Raw genomic sequence first — 18730 nt, 5'->3', positions numbered from 1 at the left:
GTAATTGTTGTTCTCTTTTACCTCTGGTGGGAGGGCGTTCCACAGGGTGGGTGCCACTACCGAGAAGGCCCTCTGCCTGGTTCCCTGTAACTTGGCTTCTCGTAGTGAGGGAACCGTCAGAAGGCCCTCAGCGCTTGATCTCAGTGTCTGGACTGAACAATGGGGATGGAGACGCTCCTTCAGGTATATTGGAACGAGGCCGTATAGGGCTTTCAAGGTCAGCACCAACACTTTGAATTGTGCTTGGAAACGTACTGGGAGCCAATGTAGGTCTCTTAGGACCGGTGTTATGTGGTCTTGGCGGCCGCTCCCAGTCACCAGTCTAGCTTTGTAGCTAACCTTTGTAGCTCCTGGCCCACATACTTCCTTACAGTAAGAGCTGTTTGGCAGTGGAATTTGCTGCCAAGGAGTGTGGTGGAGTCTCCTTCTTTGGAGGTCTTTAAGCAGAGGCTTGACAGGCGTATGTCAAGAATGCTTTGATGGTGTTTCCTGCTTGGCAGGGGGTTGGAATGCATGGCCCTTGCGGTCTCTTCCAACTCTATGATTCTATGAATTAAGAGCGGATAAGTAACTTTAAAAGGGGGAAGCAGGGTATGCTGAAAAAATAGGTCACCATTTTCCTGAATCAAACATCTGAAGGAATCCTCTTGTTCCTTCAGGGTTCCAAGCTGTTGACTAATGTGAGAAGGGTGTGGTGAGATTTGCTGACTGGGAAATGCCACCCATAATGACAAAAGCTAGGTAACTTTTAATAGCAGGAGTAAGCAGTGGGTGTGTGGTCATGTTAAAATAGAAAATGAAATGCACAAGTGGAAGAATGTATTGGGGCATGTTCCAGAAAATTAGCTGGTCACATTTTGGAGATGTCTTTGCCTTTGAGGCATGTCTATGATGTGTAGGTCATGTAAAAGCAGGACATCTGGTTGACCACTGAGAATGCAGATGTTCTGTAGCTGCTTTCTGAAGTACCCTATTGCTAGTGCCATAACTCATAACTAGGGCAATGAAGATCTCATAGTAGGGTGGGTCATAAAAAAATATATCTGAAAATGTTTCCTCCCTTGATCTTATCTCAGGCGTATGGTAGCATCATGTCTTTTCTCTCCAATAACTATCCTAGATGCTCTAGTCACCTCCTACTAGTCACCTCCTACAATTTTTCATGTAAATTATCAACATGTTTGATCTTAAATAAATAAAGTTCACAATTTAACATACTGAGAATTAAATGACTCAAATTCCTATGTTTTTATCACTCATAGCGAGGCAAAATTTCAATCTGGAGGAGCAGGGTCTAAATATTAACCGATTTGTCCCAAATTTGAAATTTGACTATGTTTATACCATACGCCTGAGATAAGATCAAGGGAGGGCAGCAGGTTGGTGGAGGCTGTATTAACAAATAGCAGAGAAATGTGGGGCGCTTGCTGGCTTCAAAGAAGACCCACGAAAAGATGCTGTGGGTTCCTAACCCAGTAGCCACCAATGCTATGTGTAATACATGCTGAGGTCTAAACTTTCCCCAGGAAATGGATTCCAGACACCAAACAGATAACTGAAGACAGCCAAAAACTGCTAGAGGAAGAACAATCCTTTTAACAATAGGATGTTCACATATAACCTTTCAGTACAGCTTCCTTCATTTTCATTCCATAGCCAACTCTACCATCCGGTTCAGAACCTAGAGTTTTCACTAGATCAGCACATCCATCAGATCTCTCCCAAAAAAATAATTTAACTGAGTAGAGATCTGGGGGAGCGTGGCTTTTGAACAGTACATGAACCCAGCTTAAAAGCCAGCCACTAAAAAGGGGCATACCTAATCTCCCGCCTGGACTACTGCAATGCGCTCTACGTGGGGCTACCTTTGAAGGTGACTCGGAAACTACAACTAATCCAGAATACGGCAGCTAGACTGGTGACTGGGAGCGGCCGCCGGGACCACATAACACCGGTCTTGAAAGATCTACATTGGCTCCCAGTACGTTTCTGAGCACAGCTCAAAGTGTTGGTGCTGACCTTTAAAGCCCTAAATGGCCTCGGTCCAGTATAGCTGAAGGAGCGTCTCCACCCCCATCGTTCTGCCCGGACACTGAGGTCCAATGCTGAGAGCCTTCTGGCGGTTCTCTCGTTGCGAGAAGCCAAGTTGCAGGGAACCAGGTAGAGGGCCTTCTCGGTGGTGGCGCCCGCCCTGTGGAACGCCCTCCCATCAGATGTCAAAGAGAAAAACAGCTACCCGATTTTTAGAAGACATCGGAAGGTAGCCCTGTTTAGGGAGGCTTTTAATGTTTAATAGATTATTTCATTTCATTTTTCTGTTGGAAGCCGCCCAGAGTGGCTGGGGAAACCCAGCCAGATGGGCGGGGTATAAATAATAAATTATAATTATAATTATTATTAAAGGTGAGGAACCTCAGGCCCATGTGCCAAATGTGACCCTCCAGGCCTCTCTATCTGGCTCTTAGGATCTTCCCCAGCCACACATCCTCACCCCAGGCCTCACACCTCACTGGTGTTTTTGTTTGCATAGGATGCGGTCGCTAAATAACACTTTCTGGCTCATGCCCCCCCCACTAGTCAGCCTCTGAAATGACACGCAAGATCAGGCATCCCCAAACTGTGGCCCTCCATATGTTTTCGCCTACAACTCCCATGATCCCTAGCTAAGAGGACCAGTGGTCAGGGATTGTGGGAATTGTAGTCCAAAACATCTGGAGGGCCGAAGTTTGGGGATGCCTGCGCAAAATGCATGGGTGGATCATTCACACCAGCTTCCTAAGCCCACTGGAGCCAGTCTTCCATTATAAATATAAAAATATATTAGAACCGAAAATTCCGCTCTGGACTTCACCAATAGAAGCCATTGTGGTGAAAAGAAAAAATATGAGAAACAATTGGCCTACATATAGAGAAGTATTTGAAATTAAAGAAGGAAAACCAACATTGAAAAAATATGAGGAAATTAAAAATTATTTTACAGATTGGCTGCAATATTTTCAATTAAATCAAAAATTCGGAACAGATTTAAAACAAGGATTGGCAATAGAAACATCCAAATTTGAAATGAATATAATTAGAATTAAAAAGAAAAATATATCCTTGCTATATGATTACCTCCTGGAGTGGGAAACAAAAGAAGAACAGACCAAGGCAGTAACGATCAAGTGGGCCCAGGACTTTGGATATAACATTCAGATGGAGCAGTGGGAAAAGTTGTGGGCAGAAGACATGAGATTTACTGCATGTTATAGTCTGCGGGAGAATAATGTGAAAATGTTCTACCGTTGGCATCTCACTCCCCACAAATTGGCCAAAATGTATGAAGGGGCAAATCCACACTGTTGGAGATGCAAGAATGAAAATGGGTCGTGGCGCTGTGGGCTAAACCACTGAGCTAGGGCTTGCTGATCAGAAGGTCGGCGGTTCGAATCCTCACAACGGGGTGAGCTCCCGTTGCTCGGTCCCAGCTCCTGCCAACCTAGCAGTTCGAAAGCACACCAGTGCAAGTAGATAAATAGGAACCGCTATAGCGGGAAGGTAAATGGTGTTTCCATGTGCTGCTCTGGTTAGCCAGAAGCGGCTTTGTCATGCTGGCCACATGACCTGGAAGCTATATGCCGGCTCCCTTGGCCAATAACGCGAGATGAGCGCACAACCCCAGAGTCAGTCACGACTGGACCTAATGGTCAGGGGTCCCTTTACCTTTACCTTTACCATATGTGGTGGACCTGTGAAGAATTAGAAAATATTGGAATAGTATTTATGAGGAAATTTAAAAAATTATTCAAACAACCAATTAAGAAAAGGCCGGAAATGTTTTTGCTGAGCATACTCCCACCAGATATTAAGAAAGAAGCAAGAACTCTACTGCTATATACAATAACAGCAGCCAGGATCTTAGTGGCAAGGAAATGGAAAAGCGAGAACTTGCCCACAGTAGTAGAATGGCAAGCACTTATGCTTGAATATTTACAGCTGGCAAAATTAACCAACTCAATAAGACAAGTACCATCTTAAAAAATATCAAAAGAATGGATTGCCTATAAAAAGTACCTAAAAATGTATTATCCAAACAATTCTTTACTAGCAGAAATAGAGTAACGTTTGAAAAATAGAAAGAAGAGGAAAAAAGAAAAAGAAGGAAACAGGAAACTTAGAACATCAACCCGTGGCATTGAAAGAAGTTGATATTGTATAATTAGGAGGTCTGGAAGTAGTTAAGATATAACAGGAAGAGATATATCAGTCATAAGCCGTTCACGTTGTGAACAAATTTTTTTGTGTTTGATTATATATTATTTACATAATTCTTTTTTGTAACTTTTGTTTTTGCTATGAATTAGATGAATTGGAAACCATTCTGTATATCGAAGACATATCTGTACAAATTTCTTTTTAGACAATAAAGTTGTCTCTTCCAACTCTATGATTCTATGAACAGCAGAAATTGCAGATTCCTAAAACTGCAGGGCAACCCACTGACAGAAAGTGTCCTTTTTTCTCTATGGGCATTAAGAATGTGGTATCGTTATCTTAAAACAAAGACAACAACAGGTAAAGGAGAGCTGATATCCACCAGGAACCAACAGGTGCAACAGCTGAAAACAGGGAGACACAAGCCAACTCTGTCAGAAAGTGTAATTTAGGGGGCAACCGATTCCCTGGTACAAAGCCCTCAACAGCCTCGGTCCTGTATACCTGAAGGAGCATCTCCACCCCCATCGTTCAGCCCAGACACTGAGATCCAGCGCCAAGGGCCTTCTCAGTGGTGGTGCCCGCCCTGTGGAACGCCCTCCCATCGGAGGTCAAGAAGATAAACAACTACCTGACATTTAGAAAATACCTAAAGACAGCCCTGTTTAGGGAAGTTTTTAATCTGTGATATTTTAATGTATTTTGGTATTTGCTGGAAGCCGCCCAGGGTATTGGGGGAAACCCAGCCAGATGGGCGGGGTATGTATAAATAAATAAACAATACAAAGTACACCCATATCTCTGAGTTTCCCTGAATTATTTTCCAGACTCTGTAAGACAGCATCATTGGCAATCCTCTCCCTGGTTCAGTTCCCCATTTGCATTAAGGGGATAATACTAAATTAATACTAAACCTTACAGGGCTGTTGTAAGGACTGCCAAGAACGTATTTGAAGTGTTTTGTATCCTCAAAAGCTCATTATTCTACAATTAAAAAGGTAAAGGGTCCCCTGACCATCAGGTCCAGTCATGTCCGACTTGGGTTGCGGCGCTCATCTCGCACTATAGGCAAGGGGAGCCAGCGTTTGTCCACAGACAGCTTCCAGGTCATGTGGCCAGCATGACAAAGCTGCTTCACGGATGACTCTGGGGTTGTGGCGCTCATCTCGCGTTATTGGGCGAGGGAGCCGGCGTACAGCTTCCAGGTCACGTGGCCAGCATGACAAAGCCACTTCTGGTGAACCAGAGCAGTACACAGAAACACCGTTTACCTTCCCGCTGTAGCGGTCCCTATTTATCTACTTGCACTTTGATGTGCTTTCGAACTGCTAAGTGGGCAGGAGCTGGGACCGAGCAACGGGAGCTCACCCCGTTGCAGGGATTCGAACCGCCGACCTTCTGATCAGCAAGCCCTAGACTCTGTGGTTTAACCCACAGCGCCACCTGGGTCCCTATTCTACAGTTACAAAGAGATTATGTAAAACAGGGGTCAGCAAACTTTTTCAGCAGGGGGCCGGTCCAATGTCCCTGAGACCTTGTGGGGGGGCAGACTATATTTTGAAAAAAAAATATGAATGAATTTCTATGCCCCACAAATAACCCAGAGATGCATTTTAAATAAAAGGACACATTCTATTCATGTAAAAACATCAGGCAGGCCCCACAAATAACCAAGAGGTGCATTTTAAATAAAAGGACACATTCTACTCATGTAAAAACACCAGGCAGGCCCCACAAATAACCCAGAGATGCATTTTAAATAAAAGAACACATTCTACTCATGTAAAAACAGGCTGATTCCCAGAACATCCGCGGGCCGGATTTGGAAGGTGATTGGGCCGCATCCGGCCCCCGGGCCTTAGTTTGGGGACCCCTGCCTTAGACTCTGTGGTTCCCTGCCTTAGACTCTGTGGTTTAACCCACAGCGCCACCTGGGTCCCTATTCTACAATTACAAAGAGATTATGTAAAGTTTGGTTTTTCACTGCTCAGAATCCATCTTACCTTGGAATAAGTTTTCCCTCCCTTCAGTTCCTGTAACGAGAAGACAAAAAGAGGATAGAAGAGTTTCATTACAGTAAGTATAGCAAAGGCATCCATCTCCTTGCCTGAGTGTAGTGACTGTCCATGGTGAAAATACCTTTCAGTGCAATGAAAGGAATATGCGGTACTAACCATTCATCCACTGCTTGAAACTATTGCTGCTTCCCTAGCTATTTAAATTGGGTGCATTAGCTTCTCTGTTAAAAATGAGGTACATTTAGTCCAGCAACAACCACTTAGGACATGCATTATGTGTGTTTGGGGGGGTTGTTAATCAGACACCCCTAAGTAACCTGGTTTTATTATACTGTATTTACTTTAAAAATGTATAAACCCTTTATCCAAAAGACATTATAAAACCAACCAACAATACAAGAAAATGTAAAAGGAATAAAACCTTTAGACTAACTAAATCTGCTAAATATATTGGAAAGTACCGCACAATTGCACTCATTTCACATGCTAGCAAGGTTATGCTTAAAATTCTACAAGGCAGGCTTCAGCAGTACCCTGTTTCTCCAAAAATAAGACGAGCCATAAAATAAGCGATAGCAGGATTTTTAAGCATTCAAGGAATATAAGCCATACCCTGAAAATAAGCCATAGGGATAGGTAGTTTAACCTTGTAGGTTAAATTGTACCATACTTAATACTGTAAAAAAATAAGACATCCTCTGAAAATAAGCCATAGTGGTTTGTTTGTTTTTTTTGAAAAAATAATTATAAGAACTCCCAGAAGTGCAAGCTGGATTTCGAAGGGGCAGAGGAACCAGAGACCAAATAGCAAACATGCGCTGGATTATGGAGAAAGCAAGAGAGTTCCAGAAAGACATCTGCTTCATTGACTATGCAAAAGCCTTTGACTGTGTCGACCACAGCAAACTATGGCAAGTTCTTAAAGAAATGGGAGTACCGGATCACCTCATCTGTCTCCTGAGAAATCTCTATGTGGGACAAGAAGCTACAGTTAGAACTGGATATGGAACAATTGATTGGTTCAAAATTGGGAAAGGAGTACGACAAGGTTGTATATTGTCTCCCTGCTTATTTAACTTATATGCAGAATTCATCATGCGAAAGGCTGGACTAGATGAATCCCAAGACGGAATTAAGATTGCCGGAAGAAATATCAACAACCTCAGATATGCAGATGACACAACCTTGATGGCAGAAAGTGAGGAGGAATTAAAGAGCCTTTTAATGAGGGTGAAAGAGGAGAGCGCAAAATATGGTCTGAAGCTCAACATCAAAAAAACCAAGATCATGGCCACTGATCCCATCACCTCCTGGCAAATGGAAGGGGAAGAAATGGAGGCAGTGAGAGATTTCACCTTCTTGGGCTCCTTGATCACTGCAGATGGTGACAGCAGTAACGAAATTAAAAGACGCCTGCTTCTTGGGAGAAAAGCAATGACAAACCTAGACAGCATCTTAAAAAGCAGAGACATCACCTTGCCGACAAAGGTCCGTATAGTTAAAGCTATGGTTTCCCCAATAGTGATGTATGGAAGTGAGAGCTGGACTATAAAGAAGGCTGATTGCCGAAGAATTGATGCTTTTGAATTATGGTGCTGGAGGAGACTCTTGAGAGTCCCATGGACTGCAAGAAGACCAAACCTATCCATTCTGAAGGAAATCAGCCCTGAGTGCTCACTGGAAGGACAGATCCTGAAGCTGAGGCTCCAAGACTTTGGCCACCTCATGAGAAGAGAAGACTCCCTTGAAAAGACCCTGATGTTGGGAAAGATGGAGGGCACTAGGAGAAGGGGACGACAGAGGACGAGATGGTTGGACAGTGTTCTCGAAGCTACGAACATGAGTTTGACCAAACTGCAGGAGGCAGTGCAAGACAGGTGTGCCTGGTGTGCTATGGTCCATGGGGTCACGAAGAGTCGGAAACGACTAAACAACAACAACATCATACCACCCCCCCCAACCTTATCTTCTCCAGGCTAAACATACCCAGCTCCCTAAGTCGTTCCTCATAAGGCATCGTTTCCAAGCCTTTGACCATTTTGGTTGCCCTCTTCTGGTCACGTTCCAGCTTGTCTGTATCCTTCTTGAACTGTGGTGCCCAGAACTGGACATAGTACTCCAGGTGAGGTCTGACCAGAGCAGAATACAATGGTACTATTACTTCCCTTGATCTAGATGCTATACTCCTCTTGATGCAGCCCAGAATTTCATTGGCTTTTTGAGCTGCTGCATCACACTGTTGACTCATGTCAAGTTTGTGGTCTACCAGGATTCCTAGATCCTTTTCACATGTACTGCTCTCAATCTTCAATCTGAAGAAGTGTGCATGCACACGAAAGCTCATACCAAAATAAAAACTTAGTTGGTCTTTAAGGTGCTGCTGGAAGGAATGTTTTTATTTTGTTTCGACTACGTCAGACCAACACGGCTAACTACCTGTAACTGCTCTCAAGCAGTTGGGGTGGTGATAGAGGGAAATCATATTCTTAGCTTAATAGAGATAACAACTACTGTACTACAAAAACTATTTTAAAAAGGAATTATTGCTTGAGACTGTATTGCCCACTTAAAGCCATATTTCTAGGTCATAAACCAAACGGGTAGAGTCAATGTAGGATACTCACCTTGCGGACAGACACACGGCAGATGCAGGGGTCCAGAAGGCCAGTGGCAGGATTGGCACTCATTTTGCAGACAAAGGTAAATTTCTTCTTCCAGTGAACACAGTTCTCCTGAACTTCTTCTCTATAAAGAAAGCAAAAAGAGGCAATGTTGAATTCAAACCACTATGAACATATTCCAGAACGAAACTATCTTGGTCATAGACTTCTGTTAGGGCAAAATTCTGGGTGCGAGAATGCTCAGCCATCCAGCTCATCAGGCAAGGGCCTGTGGTCGTTGCGGAGTATAAAAGGAAGGAGTCCAGCCACGATCCAGAGCAAACAGCAAGGATTATTACTGCGCAGCAGGTTCAATGCCAGACAGAACACCGTGAACATGGCTGCAAGAACTTTTAAAAGTTCCCACCACCATCCCATAATGCACATCGAAAACATCATACATACATCACTTGTGACAGGGTAAAACATCAGAAAAGGGGAAGGTGCAAGGGGCATTAGCATACAGGTAAACATACAACATACAGTAAACATATAGCATACAGGTAAAGTCGGCGGTTTGAATCCTTGCAACGGGGTGAGCTCCCGTTGCTCGGTCCCAGCTCCTGCCCACCTAGCAGTTCGAAAGCACATCAAAGTGCAAGTAGATAAATAGGGACCGCTCCGGCGGGAAGGTAAATGGCGTTTCCGTGCGCTGCTCTGGTTCGCCAGAAGCAGCTTTGTCATGCTGGCTACATGACCCGCAAGCTGTCTGCAGACAAACGCCGGCTCCCTCGGCCTATAGAGCTCCTTAAGCCGTTCCTCATAAGGCATTGTTTCCAAGCCTTTGACCATTTGGGTTGCCCTCTTCTGGACACGTTCCAGCTTGTCAGTATCCTTCTTGAACTGTGGTGCCCAGAACTGGACAGAGTACTCCAGGTAAGGTCTGACCAGAGCAGAATACAGTGGTCCTATACTTCCCTTGAACTAGATGCTATACTCCTCTTGATGCAGCCCAGAATTGCTTTGGCTTTTTGAGCTGCTGCATCACACTGTTGACTAATGTCAAGTTTGTGGTCTACCAAGACTCTGAGATCCTTTTCACATGTATGGGTATGTTTAGCCTGGAGAAGATAAGGTGAAGGGGTTATTTGATAGCCATGTTCAAATATATCAAAGGATGTCATATAGAGGAGGGAGAAAGATTGTTTCCTGCTGCTCCAGAGAAGCGGACACGGAGCAATGGATTCAAACTACAAGAAAGAAGATTCCACCTGAACATTAGGAAGAACTTCCTGACAGTAAGAGCTGTTCGGCAGTGGAATTTGCTACCAAGGAGTGTGATGGAGTCTCCTTCTTTGGAGGTCTTTAAGCGGAGGCTTGACAGCTATAAGTCAGGAATGCTTTGATGGTGTTTCCTGCTTGGCAGGGGGTTGGACTGGATGGCCCCTGTGGTCTCTTCCAACTCTACGATTCTATGATCAACTGCTGCAAAGGAGTGCTGATGCACCAGTTCAATCAGAGTGGGCGGGCAGTTCCAACTCCAGAGTCTTTCTGCCACATCTACAGAAAGAACATGGATTGCTTTTGGTCAGAGGCCAGGGACGCTTGCCAGAGAAAAATATCACAAGGGTCACAAAGTGAGCTCATGCTGCAGCTCGAAGAGACAGATGGGCCTTGACAGAACCAAAGCAATAACTGGGCAGGCAATGCTCTGTTACTGAAAAACGCATCCAGAACTTTCAACAACACAGATTTGCAAATAACCCTACAGAAAAGATATCAATTACTACTCAACATGCTGGCTATTGTATATTGTTGTATATTGTCTCCCTGCTTATTTAACTTATATGCAGAATTCATCATGCGAAAGCATGTATATGCTCCTACAACCTTGAGCCCTTGTAGGAAATGTGAGGCACCTTCAAAGAATACTTTTTTTCCTTTTTAAATTGCATTTATAGCCCACAACAGTGAACAGCCTTTCCAATGAGTTACCAAAGGCCAGACACCTTTCAGAACTTTTATTTAAGATACAACCTGCACTTCACTTTGGGTGGCTGAGGTTAAGCAAGTGAAAAGGGTTGGGCTTTATTGCCTTTTGGTTGGTTTCATGTAAATAGCTGACCTATGTTCTCATTTCAAAGAGTTACCTTTAGACATTTGAATAGGAGCACATGTAGTTAAGAAGCAGATAAAACTGAGGTACGTCAGCCAAGAAGAACAACTGGTTGAGCAAACAAGAGTAGGTACAATTCTTCTTCTGTCAATGGTGACACACTATTAACAATGCGAAAAACTGAGTGCATACACAAGATCACAGGTTGTTATTTTGGATTTTGAGAACAGCTACAATTCCCTTGAAGATTGATAACACCATAAACATAGGTTGGAAACTACTTTATGAAACAAACGTATGCATACAAAACAAGTGTCTCTTTTCTGTCTAATCTCTTCATGAAAAAGATTGAGTGACAAGTGATAAACAGTAATCATGAGATCATGTTGTTATGCATTCTAGGACTAGTGCAAAGCTGCCAAGTCTCCCGTATTCCCCAGGAAACCCCCGTTTTTCCAGCCATTCCCAGCTGGAAAAACGGATTTTTTTGTTTTCCCCCGGTTTACTTACCGGCCGGGGGAGGCTCCTTCTGCGCATGTCTGGAGTCTCTGGACATGCGCAGAAGCGATTTCTGGCGCGGCAGCCATATCGGAACTGGGCGGAGTATGCTCGGAAGCGACTTCCGATGCTGCTCTGCCCAGTTCCAAAATGGCGGCAGCGCTACTTCCGGTCTGCGGATCCCTTATTTTTCCGGCAGGAACTTGGCACTGAAATGGAGACATGTGAACTCAACTATATTTGGCAAATAGGATAACATAATGAAGTGGTGGGGAAAAGAGGTGATAGGTTTTTAAGATCAGTAGATGGAAAACTTATAGGCACATGTTTCGTAGTAGGAAAGGTCATTCTGGTTACTGTATTGGAATCTGACTTCTAGTATTAATATTTTCCTGAGAAGCAAAGGGCTACTGTTGGAAGCTCAACTCAGAAACTGACTTACTGTTTAAATAATTGAGGACAGCAAAAGTCGGAGTTGTTTTTTTTTAGTCGTTTAGTCGTGTCCGACTCTTCGTGACCCCAAAGTCGGGGTAGAGGGCGGTGAAAACCATTCAAGCTTCAATGCTCTCCACTGTCCAGTACCAGGTACAGCTGTGCTTACAAGCTACCTAGGAGCATCTGGGTGGAGACAGGCCTGGTTCACACATCACTTTAAACCAGCCAGGTTTCACCATGGTTTAAGATGGAAGTGCAGAGTGCTTCTCTTAAAGAAATTTCTTAAAGAAATGGGAGTGCCTGATCACCTCATCTGTCTCCAGGGGTCAGCAAACCTTTTCAGCAGGGGGGCGATTCACTGTCCCTCAGACCTTGTGGGGGGGCCGGACCATATGGGGGGGGGGATGAACGAATTCCTATGCCCCACAAATAGCCCAGAGATGCATTTTAAATAAAAGGACACATTCTACTCATGTAAAAACACCTAGAAGGCCCCACAAATAACCCAGTGGTGCATTTTAAATAAAAGGACACATTCTACTCATGTAAAAACATGCTGATTCCCAGACTGTCCGCGGGCCGGATTTAGAAGGCGATTGGGCCGCATCTGGCCCCTAGTTTGGGGACCCCTGCTCTCCTTTCTCCTCCCGTACTCCTTTAAAAATTTGTTTCCAGACCTCAGATTCTGAACTAACATATTGGTTCCATTTTTATTTTGCTTTTTACAGGCATGGTGAGGTGCAGTCCATTTTCACTTTCAGATTCACTAAAACAGAGTAAAAACCTCTCCGGGGGAAAAAAGAGGATGCCCAGAGCTGGTACCTTTACTACGGTAGTACCAGTATCTTCATTCTACATAGTTTCCAATTCACTCTTCGGATCTGCAAATAAATTGAAGCCTAATAGAGCTATACACGAATAATATACTGTAAGCCTAAATTCAGTCCAGCAGTGAACTTTACCCTTGCTTTTTATCTCCAAAGCTGCACCACCTTTAAGCTTAAGACAAGAAATGACAACATCTACATTACATAAGAGCTATAAAAATAGCCCTGATTAAACAGTAGGTCCACACCCCAACATGTATGGACAAGTCCTATCAAAGCAACACTACCAGGTGCTATCAAGTCCACAAAGAAACAAGACCACCATCACAATCAAATAATGTTCTGCCTCTGAATACCAGTTGCTGGGAATCCCAGGTAGGGACAGCCCTGTAGCTTAAAAAAAAAAAAAACCAACCAGCTCACCTCCAGCTTGCATTAGGCAACTTAGAGCAGTGTTTCCCAACCAGTGTGCCTCCAGATGTTTTGGGACTACAACTCCCATCATTCCTGACCACTGGTCTTGCTAGCTAGGAATGATGGGAGTTGTAGTCCCAAAACATATGGAGGCACACTGGTTGGGAAACACTGACTTAGAGGTGCAGGCTCCATTATACCCCCACCACCACCACCAAGGCAGCCATAGCCTTGACATGGGGCTTTGGTGGGCTCAGCCAGGCAGTGCAAGGACTCTCTGATGCTGCTGCCGGGTCCAGCGCTTGCCAGCAACCTCAGGTAGTCCTGCCTTGCGGACTTCACCCAGCAGGGTGGCTAGGAGCCCCGAGATCCCTGTTCATGCACAAGCAACAGGGACTTCAGGTCTCCTGCCCCCAGCTAACCTTGCAGAAGCACCCCAATGTTTCCTGGGCTCCTGGATCACTGCAGATGGTGACAGCAGTCCCGAAATTAAAAGACGCCTGCTTCTTGGGAGAAAAGCAATGACAAACCTAGACAACATCTTAAAAAGCAGAGACATCACCTTGCCAACAAAGGTCCGTATAGTTCAAGCTATGGTTTTCCCAGAAGTGATGTATGGAAGTGAGAACTGGACCATCAAGAAGGCTGATCGCGGAAGAATTGATGCTTTTGAATTTTGGTGCTGGAGGAGACTCTTGAGAGTCCCATGGACTGCAAGAAGATCAAACCTATCTATTCTGAAGGAAATCAGCCCTGAGTGCTCACTGGAAGGACAGATCATGAAGCTGAGGCTCCAATACTTTGGCCACCTCATGAGAAGACTCCCTGGAAAAGACCCTGATGTTGGGGATTGGGATCAGCTGCATTGGCCCCAGCCCATGAGGCGCTGGGGTGAAAGCGCCTCAGCTCCCATGGTGAGAGCTGACACAGTTTCATCCCACGCCTCGCTGGCTGGGGCCAATACAACTTCTTTCAACATCATCTGGTACGCAGGCTGAGACCCTACCTGCCTGCAGACTGTCTCGCCAGAGTGGTGCATGCTCTGGTTATCTCCCGCTTGGACTACAGCAATGCGCTCTACGTGGGGCTACCTTTGAAGGTGACCCGGAAACTACAACTAATCCAGAACGCGGCAGCTAGACTGGTGACTGGGAAACACCATCAAAGCATTCTTGACATATAGCTGTCATTCTTGACATGAGGCTCCTTCAGGAAGTGATAAAATGGGATATCAAATCCAAACTCTTCTTCTTCTTCTTTCTACCCTGTGGGCTATAAGACGAGGTGCTGCTCCTTTTGCTTAAAGACCTCCAAAGAAGGAGACTCCACCCCACTCCTTGGTAGCAAATTCTACTGCTGAACAGCTCTTACTGTCAGGAACTTCTTCCTAATGTTGAGGTGGAATCTTCTTTCTTGTAGTTTGAATCCATTGCTCCGTGTCCGCTTCTCTGGAGCAGCAGAAAACAACCTTTCTCCCTCCTCTATATGACATCCTTTGATATCTTTGAACATGGCTATCTTATCACCCCTTCACCATTAAAAGACGCCTGCTTCTTGGGAGAAAAGCAATGACAAACCTAGACAGCATCTTCAAAAGCAGAGACATCACCTTGCCGACAAAGGTCCGTATAGTTAAAGCTCTGTTTTTCCCAGTAGTGATGTATGGAAGTGAGAGCTGGACCATCAAGAAGGCTGATCCCCGAAAAACTGATGCTTTTGAATTTTTGTGCTGGAGGAGACTCTTGAGAGTCTCATGGGCTTCAAGAAGATCAAACCTATCTATTCTGAAGGAAATCAGCCCTGAGTGCTCACTGGAAGGACAGATGACAGATCCTGAAGCTGAGGCTACAATACTTTGGCCACCTTATGAGAAGAGAAGACTCCCTGGAAAGACCCTGATGCTGGGAAAGTTTGGGGGCACTAGGAGAAGAGGACGACAGAGGATGAGATGGTTGGACAGTGTTGTCTAAGCTACGAACATGAGTTTGACCAAACTGCGGGAGGCAGTGGAAGACAGGAGTGCCTGGCGTGCTCTGGTCCATGGGGTCACGAAGAGTCAGACACGACTAAACGACTAAACAACAAACAATGGGAAAGGATGCCAACCTGCCATTGCATCTTATCACCACCTCCTCCCTCCATCCCACAATGGTTGTGTACAGCTGAGTAGGAACAGTTGCATTTTGTGCCTCCACTGAAACCCTGGCAGCAGGATGATTATTCTTCTGCCAAACTTTAAAAGTGCTTGGCTAACAACATGCATTTGCTAGCTGTTAATCCCCAGTCAACTGCTGTTGCCTTGGGTTTCTGGTTTACTGCAAATAATTTTACAAAGCTAGACTTTCATCCACTTCTTAAGCAAAGTGTTAACTTCCCTCTGCAAGTGAGCATGTATCATATGCCTGCTGGACTCCTCCTAATGGTTGAACATATTTTTGCCTGGTACTGTTAGTCCCTGTCTGAGTTCTAAATCCTTCATTTTAGGGTTGGGAGTGCCAGTCTGATGTAGAATGACATATTCTCCTTGGACCCTGCTCCTGTTCCTGCAAGCTTGCTATTTGCCCATCTGCGTGTCGCGGCCATATCACTGGGCCGGCATTCTGAGCTAATCTCGATGTGGTACCATTCAGCAGGGCCCTGAATCTCATGTACTGGCTGGGTTTGAAAGACTGTTCTCGTTAGATAAAACAGTTATGCTTATGTTCACAAAATAAATAATCCAGTTTTTGTGAGTGAGGGAATGGTTCTGTCAGGGAGGTGGAGGAAATGAAATCTTTTTGTAGTGACTGTTTCTCTTTTCCTGTGCCTTCTCATGACCCTAGCTCCTCCATCAGATTGTGCTCAGAAAAATAAGTACAGTTATGACTCATATTTTCAGAAGGTTATTTCAGTTCATTAAACTCTTGAAACAGGGGAACTAGAGGATAAAGACTAAAATTTAAGTGAGGCAGTAGAACTTCTTAGTGGATTTCAGCACCCTGGCAAAGTAGGGTACTTAATCAATAAAATGGCAAGTGACAATGAAATGGCATAAATGGCAATGGAATAAATTAATACAGTGGTTGTTGTTGTTTAGTCGTTTAGTCGTGTCCGACTTTTCGTGACCCCATGGACCAGAGCACGCCAGGCACTCCTGTCTTCCACTGCCTCCCGCAGTTTGGTCAAACTCATGTTGGTAGCTGGGAAAGTTTGGGGACCCCTGCTTTAAAGCCATCAATAATAATAATAATAATAATAATAATAATAATAATAATAATAATATCATATCATAGTTTTTCTTGAATCTTTCAAAAATTGCCCTGCTGGATCTCACCAAAAGATCCAGTCCAGAGATTTGTTTCCCAACCAAGGCCAGCCAGATGCCTTGGGCAGTTACATAGCCATCTCCTGCTTTGTAACTTTTCTCTCTGTATGTATGTGTGTGGTAACTGGAAAAAGACAGTATTCCTGGCAATTAAGATTTTAGTTTTAGCCACCATCACCACAGGCTAATAAAGCTATGGTAGACTCATTCATTGAATATTATTTAAATCATCTAAGTAGCTATCTATTGCTAGTAGCCATCACAATTCGTGCTGTAACAAATTAAATGGCATGACCCTGTCAAATAAAGTATTTTATAATAATAATAATAATGTATTATTATTATTATTATTATTATTTATACCCCACCCATCTGGCTGGGTTTCCCCAGCCACTCTGGGCAGCTTCCAACTGAATATTAAAAACAGCACAGCATCAAACATTAAAAACTTCCCTAAACAGGGCTGCCTTCAGTTGTCTTCTAAATGTAAAATAGTTGTTTATTGCCTTGACATCTGCTGGGAGGGCGTTCCACAGGGCGGGTGCCGAGAAGGCCCTCTGTCTGGTTCCCTGTAACCGCCAGAAGGCCCTCGGTGGGGGTGGAGACGCTCCTTCAGGTATACAGGACCGAGGCCGTTGAGGGCTTTAAAGGTCAGCACCGACACTTTGAAATGTGCTGGGAAACGTACTGGGGGCCAATGTAGATCTTTCAAGACCGGTGTTATGTGGTCTTGGCGGCCTCTCCCAGTCACCAGTCTAGCTGCCGCATTCTGGATTAATTGCAGTTTCCGGGTCACCTTCAAAGGTAGCCCCACGTACAGCGCATTGCAGTAGTCCAAGCGGGAGATAACTAGAGCATGCACCACTCTGGCGAGACAGTCTGCAGGAAGGTAGGGTCTCAGCCTGCGTACCAGATGTAGTCAAGCACCATCTGGATGGTCACATATGTTAAATATGCATTATTAAAACAATGAATATGTTAAATAACTGGCTTACCATAATTCAGTACTGTACTATAATATTGTATTGCTCAGTGCACAGTTGCATAATCACAACATCTATTTATAAAATCTATCTTATTTGTAATGCAAAATAAAAAAATTCCTTCAGTAGCACCTTAAAGAACAGCTAAGTTTTTATTTTGGTATGAGCTTTCGTTTGCATGCACACTTCTTCAGATACACTGGAAACAGATGTTTGTAATGCTTCCTCAAGTCTAGGTTGTTCCCTAGAAATAAAAAACAACAACAACCCCTACCTCCAACAACAAATAACCAGGCACGATTCCTATTTATTTAAAGAAAGAGTTTTTTAAAACAAATCTTAAGAACTTCACAGATATGTCTGTAGACAAGTTGTAGAGATGTCTGACATGTTTGCACCTGCAATTTCTGAAGTGATTTAAGGTTGAAGATTCCCAAGTTCTTAATATGAGCAATGCCACTATATATTAATTGAGTCAGTGAATGTAGCTTGTCTTTCTAAATCATAATCCTTCCAGTCTCTTTGGCTGGGTGTATGCACCTCATGAAGCTAGATGATGACACAGCGCTGTTCTTATTCTCATTCCACTGCCTAATTATGAGTGAGTTTCCCTCCTGCGTTCCCTCTTGTGAGCTGACTTATGGGGAGAGGAGGAGAGGGTAAAAGGAGTTGTTTTCTGGCTCCTGCCTTCCACTGGAATTTCTACCCTTCTAGATCAAGGGAAGTAATAGTACCACTGTATTCTGCTCTGGTCAGACCTCACCTGGAGTACTGTGTCCAGTTCTGGGCACTACAGTTCAAGAAGGATACTGACAAGCTGGAACGTGTCCAGAAGAGGGCAACCAAAATGGTCAAAGGCCTGGAAACGATGCCTTATGAGGAACGGCTTAGGGAGCTGGAGAAGAGAAGGTTAAGGGGGAATATGATAGCCATGTTCAAATATATCAAAGGATGCCATATAGAGGAGGGAGAAAGGTTGTTTTCTGCTGCTCCAGAGAAGCGGACACGGAGCAATGGATTCAAGCTACAAGAAAGAAGATTCCACCTCAACATTAGGAAGAAGTTCCTGACAGTAAGAGCTGTTCGGCAGTGGAATTTGCTACCAAGGAGTGTAGTGGAGTCTCCTTCTTTGGAGGTCTTTAAGCAAAAGGAGTAGCACCTCATCTTATAGCCCACAGGGTAGAAAGAAGAAGAAGAAGAGTTTGGATTTGATATCCCATTTTATCACTACCTGAAGGAGCCTCAACGCGGCTGACATTCTCCTTTCCCTTCCTCCCCCACAACAAGCAATCTGTGAGGTGAGTGGGACAGACTTCAAAGAAGGTCACCATTCTTAACCAC

General features: G+C 44.3%; 1 protein-coding gene across 2 annotated transcripts in view; it reads right to left on the bottom strand.

Moving 5' to 3' along the window:
- The window catches only part of EEIG1 (estrogen-induced osteoclastogenesis regulator 1), a 56289-nt gene that overhangs the window by 22301 nt on the left and 15258 nt on the right, over positions 1-18730 (bottom strand). For both annotated transcript variants that reach the window (XM_060270486.2, XM_060270484.2), the window contains exons 3-4: positions 8837-8957; positions 6198-6227 (exon numbers count right to left, since the gene is read on the bottom strand). In XM_060270486.2, the coding sequence (XP_060126469.1) occupies positions 6198-6227; positions 8837-8957 (151 nt within the window). The remainder of the gene's footprint in view (positions 1-6197; positions 6228-8836; positions 8958-18730) is intronic.

Source organism: Zootoca vivipara, chromosome Z2, assembly GCF_965207765.1.
Source record: "Zootoca vivipara chromosome Z2, rZooViv2.hap1.1, whole genome shotgun sequence".
Taxonomy (NCBI): Eukaryota; Metazoa; Chordata; class Lepidosauria; order Squamata; family Lacertidae; genus Zootoca; species Zootoca vivipara.
The sequence above is the reverse complement of the archived record's forward strand: the minus strand, read 5'-3'. Positions and strand labels throughout refer to the sequence as shown.